This window comes from Labeo rohita, chromosome 5, assembly GCF_022985175.1.
Source record: "Labeo rohita strain BAU-BD-2019 chromosome 5, IGBB_LRoh.1.0, whole genome shotgun sequence".
Lineage (NCBI taxonomy): Eukaryota > Metazoa > Chordata > Actinopteri > Cypriniformes > Cyprinidae > Labeo > Labeo rohita.
In genome coordinates, this window is record NC_066873.1 from 31,280,054 (window position 1) to 31,286,448 (window position 6,395).

At 34.7% G+C, this 6,395-nt stretch overlaps 1 protein-coding gene across 2 annotated transcripts; it reads left to right on the plus strand.

Moving 5' to 3' along the window:
• The first annotated feature begins 275 nt into the window (after nt 1-275).
• On the plus strand, nt 276-6,395 carry gda (guanine deaminase). Of its 2 annotated transcripts, none has more exons than XM_051110874.1 (14): nt 276-474; nt 634-725; nt 991-1,162; nt 1,313-1,400; nt 1,784-1,889; nt 1,983-2,079; nt 2,237-2,344; nt 2,838-2,945; nt 4,550-4,647; nt 4,748-4,815; nt 5,295-5,441; nt 5,535-5,653; nt 5,872-5,899; nt 6,001-6,395. In XM_051110874.1, exons 1-14 carry the CDS (start codon nt 331-333, stop codon nt 6,066-6,068), a joined length of 1,443 nt encoding a protein of 480 aa, XP_050966831.1. In that variant the 5' UTR covers nt 276-330; the 3' UTR covers nt 6,069-6,395. The 2 variants fall into 2 exon arrangements, with proteins under 2 accessions (XP_050966831.1, XP_050966832.1); XM_051110875.1 differs by having other exon boundaries at nt 278-474; nt 2,052-2,079; nt 6,001-6,394.

Sequence of the window (6,395 nt, forward strand, 5' to 3'; positions counted from 1 at the left end):
CACATGCCTCATGAGAGTGTGTAATAAAATAAAAATAAACACTAGAAAACGTTTGCGTTTTCTTATGTATTAGTAGTAGTAGTAGTAGTAGTAGCAAGTAATTAACGAGTAGTAGCGAGTAATTAATAAATCAAAATCAAGAAAACAGGCGGTGTGTGCGTTCACCAATTGCACAACGTCCCAATGGCGCATGAGAGTTTCATTGGATGGACGCTATGACGCGCTAAGAGCTGTTGTAATGATTACCGGTTTATGACAATATACGCCTCCCAGGAATTCTGCAATGCTTCGTGTCGTATATAAAAGTTAAGAGAAAAGTCACATTTGTAAATGTGTGCTGTGCCAATAATGAATCAGAACGACACAACCTCGCGCATTGCGCACGTCTTCAGGGGAACATTTGTGCACTCCACACCGCGGGTTGCGCTTGAAATTCTTGGGGACTGCATCTTAGGAGTCGACGATGAGGGCAAGGTTTGTTGAATACTTTATTTTCATTTCAATATGTGTATCTTTCATTCGAAGATTAATGTCCTAACCGCATACTGTGTTACATGTGATGTCATTTGGCAATGATTTGTAGACTTTCTATTATGTAGCCAACCTCAGCAGTTTTCTTTTCTTTCTGAAAAGATTGCATTCATTGAAAAAGATGAAAAAGATGTGGTCAGTCTTTCAAAAACGTGGGGGTTTGAAACTTCGGACATAAAACAGCTCGGACAATAGTGAGTACATCTGCATGTATTGTACAGTTCAACATAAGTCTGTTTAAGGTAGCGTACATTCACTTTTGCATTCAGAACCTTTCAACAGGTTATTAAAGAGAGCAAAAACCTTTTTGCAACCCAGCTTTGTGATCAGCATGTCATTATTTGTGAAATAATAAGCATGTACAAGCTTGAAATCTTTTGATATCCATTGCTCTCACCTTGTTGCAGTGCAATTAGCTATTTAATTTTACTCAATTAAGATTTAATTTTCTCCCTCGAGTGAGTTTCTTATGCCTGGAATGGTTGATACGCACATCCATGCATCTCAGTATAGCTATACTGGAACTGCCTTAGACCTGCCTCTGCTGGAGTGGCTCAACACCTACACTTTCCCTGTGGAAGCCAAGTATAAAGACTTGGATTTTGCCAATGATGTCTACACTAAAGTTGTGGTAAGTTTGGTAAAGTGGACTACATAAAGTTTAAATAAACTAATAGACATAAAGAATAACTCTTAAGTAAGGCAAATCATTGATAGAACTGAAATGGATGTAGAACGCATGTTGCAAATTGCCTTTATTGTTGGCTGTTTGGCATTGTAGAAAAGAACCTTAAAGAACGGCACCACTACAGCTTGCTATTTTGCCACAATACACACCGATGCCTCTCTTCTGCTTGGAGAGCTTGCAGGTAAAAAACATGCAACCAAGGACACGCATATGTTGAAAGAATTCCCCCTGTGACTGTCCCTGTGTTGGCAAACACAAACATATCCTTTCTATAACCTTTGGAGTTTGTCTTGCGTTGCCCTATCTTGTCTTAGCTCTTGTTCCTGCCAGTCTGTTAAGTAACTGCATTTTATGTTTACCTTTTTCCATATTATGCAATAAGAGGTGCCCTGTGAACTGTCATTCTGTGAAACTGTACTTAACTATACTTAATATATTTAAGATACATATATATGAAATCTCCTGCCCTCTGTGTTGCTGTATATAAACAATATTTCACAAGATAATAAATCAATTATTGATTTCAGATTGTGATACACAGTATTTTTGTCCCTTTTCCACTAGATAAGTTCGGACAAAGAGCTTTAGTGGGTAAAGTTTGCATGGACTGCAATTCTGCAGTTCCACAATACAAAGAAAGTCCAAGTGAATGTAAAGAGGAGACAGATCGGTGAGTTTTGGACGACTGTGTGACTGTACTGACACGCAAGTGTCATGTATAATGTACAAAACAACTGATTTCATGTCAGATTTTTTGTTTTAGACCTAATCTAAACCCCAGTCTGATCAGTGAACTTGAAGATATGATTCTGCTTCCTCTTGTTTTTTGCAGTTTCATCAAAGAGCTTCTTAAAAAGGAGGTAAATAACATGTTCATTCTTATTAAATAAACTGGTTTATTAGTTGGCATAACTCTAATTGTTATGCTGATCAGAGATGGTATTAAGTAGTTGTGCCTAAATTATTTCAGTCTCTGTAAAAACTAAAACTAAAAATATATTATCTGACTTCTCTTAGTACCCAAATATTAAGCCTGTGGTCACTCCTCGATTTGCTCCGTCCTGTTCCTCCTCACTGCTCAGTGAATTGGGTGAGATTGCCAATAACAACAAGCTTCACATTCAGGTTTGTCTTCTTTCATCTACTTGATAAACAAGGGTTTACAAAGGTTAAAGAGCACACTGTTAACATTAAACTGGATTCACAAGGTAGAAGCTTGAAACGTGGTATGACTAAGAGTTTTTGACTGACACGTGGTCATAGTACTTTTTATAGTAATAGAATCTTCAGTTCTTTAACTATGGCTTTGTGCACTGGCCTTAAAGATGGAAGTTTGCATCCTGTTTGAATATTAAGAAATATGCACACATTCAGATACTCCATCAGCATTCATAAGAGAGATTCTGTGCAATTTTGTTTTATAAAAATAATTAGAATTAATATTATAAACAAAGGCTGTAAATAATATAAACTGACTCAATTTCACATTCAGTAGTTGTGAATAATTAACAGTTAAGCTGATGTAAATCAAGATAAACACTAATAGACACTACGTAAAATGATTAACACCTGTTTTCTTTTTTTGTTTGTTTGTTTGTTTCAATCATTAAACCAAAAGAGTCACATCAGTGAGAACAAAGAGGAAGTGGAGCTTGTGAAGACATTGTTCCCAGGCTGCAAATCCTACACTGATGTTTACCTCAAGCACAACCTGCTTACAGATAGGGTGAGTGTTATTCAGAGATTATTGTTATACATCAAAGACCTGATGAGATATCTTTATATATATATATATATATATATATATATATATCTTTTTTATCTGTCTAATATATTACTTTATATAAATTATTCTACATAGATACCTTTGTTTTGATTCATTGTTAAATTTTGTAGATTTTATGTGCTGAATTGTGTTGATTATATAGCTTTAGTGAGCATATACAAAGTCCAAGTGTGAAAGTCTAAAGTCTATGCATTACATAAACAAGTGTCTGTCTTTTTAAGGTTTTTTCTATAATACTATTACAAATACAGTCATTATTGGAAAACTGGTTTACTTTAAGATACAGTTTATCTGTAATGAGATGTATGACATTTTGTTATTTGCAATTTTGTTTTCTTTTAAAAAAAAATTGTAATATTTTAAACCACCATTGCCCTTAAAAATGAATAAACAGGGAATAATCCCTGGTGTAGAACTGGTTTGAGTCTTTAAAATTTTAGCAACACAAATACAGTATATGCAGTTGTTTGGCAATATACAATTTTTGTGAGTTTATTTGAGGAGATATATATAAATGAATTCATATAAAGCTGCACATCTTTGATGAACCAATATGTTTTTATTGAGGGTTTTTTAAGTATTCTGGTTTGTAGTCACTAGCCCTGTGGATGTAAAGGGCTTGTTTGAGAGGTTCTGAATCATGTGCTTTGTAATATGAGTTTGTGATCAAGAGTTCAGAACAGTGGAGTGCATTGTCATTTGTTTGAGCATACAAATGCTCTGAATAGATGATGCTCTTCCTCACTAATCTAAAACCAAATGCAAATCATATTTCTGACTGAAAGGGATAGTTTACACAAAAACAAAAATTCTGTCATTAATTACTCACCCTCATGTCATTCCACACCTGTAAGACCTTTGTTGATCTGAGTAAAACAAAGTAAGATATTTTTGATGAAATCTGAGAGCTTTCTGAGCCTGCATAGGCAGCAACGCAACTGACACATTCAAGGCCCAGAAAGGTAGTAAGTACATCGATAAAATTGTCCATGTGACATCAGTGGTTCAACTGTAATGTTATGAAGCTACGAGAATATTTTTTGTGCACAAAGATAAAAAATAATTACTTTATTCAAAAATTTCTTTTTTTCTGTGTCAATCTTTGAATCATATTCATGAGATTACCACAACAGAGTGAGTAGTTAATTAAAGAATTTTCATTTTTGGGTCTCTTTAAGAGACCTATGAATTAAAGGAATTATTCACCCAAAAAGTGAATATTTACTTGTTTTCATTATTTACTCATGCTAGTGTCATTGCAAGCTTGTAGAACGAAATCTTCGATGATTTTAACAAAATCAGAATATATCAGTTTTTAGTTTTGGGTTATTGAGTTAAACTTGGTTATTTTCAATGAACTGGCTCAACAGAATGATTCATTCATTGAATTTATTCAGAATTGATTGATCCCGTCCAATTTCTGGGCCCTTTTAAAACTATCCCAGTTATTACATAAAACTTTTACAGAATCTTAGTAATATAAAAGTTTAGATTTGAGATTTAAAATTGGTTTGAAATAAAAGTATGTAAATTGACTATTGCAGACTGTAATGGCCCATGGTTGTCACCTAACTGATGAAGAACTGGAGATCTTCCGTGACACCGGATCTGCAATCTCTCACTGTCCTAACAGTAACATTTCGTAAGCCTTTTACTATTAGTATTCATTTTTAGATACCTTTAATTAATTGATTGTAATACATGATATATCTTTTCATTTATTGTTTTTTTTTCTATTCCAGGATTTGCAGTGGGATGCTAAATGTGCGTAATGTTTTGAACCACAAAGTGAAATTGGGTTTAGGGACAGGTAAGACTGTTTGCCAGGTCATTTTGTACATATAGTGGGAAATTCTGTCTTAGCGAAAGCTTTAAAGGAGACCTATGCCCCTTTTTACAATATAAGTCTCAGGTGTCCCCAGAATGTGAATTTTCAGCTCAAAAATACCCCACAGGTTATTATATCATTTTAAAAATGCCCATTTTGCTGCTGCTCCTTTGAGGCTGGGACTCTAAATAGTGTTCTGTACTCGTCTGTGCAGCCAACGACAGAACAGTTAGCATGCTTTGCTCGAATTTTTGCCATGGCGTTAGAACTGGTACATCATTGTCGCTTTTGAAAACACAATGTCAGCGCTGTGGATGGAAACTTGAAGATTAAGGGGCAGTAATATTATAATAACATCCCCTTTCTACAACACAGGGAAGCTAAATCTGACGTGCTCGTTTTTTCACATGCTTGTAGAAGATATTTTCTGCATTTTATGGTTTTGTTTGTGCCATCTGTAGATGTAGCAGGAGGCTATTCCCCATCCATGCTAGATGCCATTCGAAGAACACTTGATACGTCCAAAGCCCTGACCATCCAGGACCCTCAGCATGAGACTCTGACCTTTGAGGAGGTTTTCAGATTGGCCACACTTGGAGGCAGTGAAGGTAAGATTTCAGCTCTCACTGACAAACATGTTATTTAATACTAGCACAGTACATTATATAAACTCGCCTGGTTGTTCACCCCACTCCCTGCAGCCCTCTCGCTGGATGATCAGATCGGAAACTTTGTGGTGGGGAAGGACTTTGATGCCCTGCGAGTGAATGTTTGCATTCCTGATGGACCGATTGATTTGTTTCCTGGTGAAGGCCCCAAGGTTCGATAGATCTCCTACTGATCTTTAATGCTCTCATACTGAGAAAACAACATCAATTGGTTAAATGTGTTTTGTGTGTGTGTGTGTGTGTGTGTGTGTGTGTGTGTGTGTGTTGCAAAATCATTCAATATCAAAGAATATCTTTTACATTCATTAAAAATCTTTAATGCGTATAAATGATAAAGAATGCCCCATTTAATGTGCCTTTTTTCATGCAGGTCATTTTGGAGAAGTTTTTAAATCTAGGTAAGTTGCTTTAAAAAACATTTTGAAATGCTTTTTTAAATATCTCTTTAGTTCAGAGATTTTCGTCTTATGTAATCCTTACACATATTTGCTTTGAATAGGTGATGACCGTAATATTACTGAAGTCTACGTGGCTGGACGACAAGTGGTTCCAATTCCAGATACATAGTTAATATCTTTTCCAGTTGTTTTTATCAGAAATATAATACATCTACTCAGGACAATTGTTGCTAAAGATTCTATTTAGATTTTCTAAAGGATGTAATAGATTTATATTATTTAGTTAACATATTGTTAATGTCTTTACTTAGCAAATATTATTTAAATTTTATCCGTACAATTTGAAGATTTGACTTATGCTTAATGAAGAATGCTTAAATCATTATTGTTTAACTTTCTTTACATTGTTGTCTTCTATTTACTAGCTGTGTTGATCATGGAAAAATGTGAAAAATATATATATTTTATATAAATCAATGACAAGTTGACAATAAAA

Coding starts and splice junctions, on each gene's coding strand:
- gda (XM_051110874.1), top strand. CDS start 331: ATGTGTGCTGTGCCAATAATGAATCAGAACGACACAACCTCGCGCATT. Junction 475..633: donor GAGTCGACGATGAGGGCAAG/GTTTGTTGAATA, acceptor CTTTCTGAAAAG/ATTGCATTCATTGAAAAAGA. Junction 2,946..4,549: donor ACAACCTGCTTACAGATAGG/GTGAGTGTTATT, acceptor TGACTATTGCAG/ACTGTAATGGCCCATGGTTG.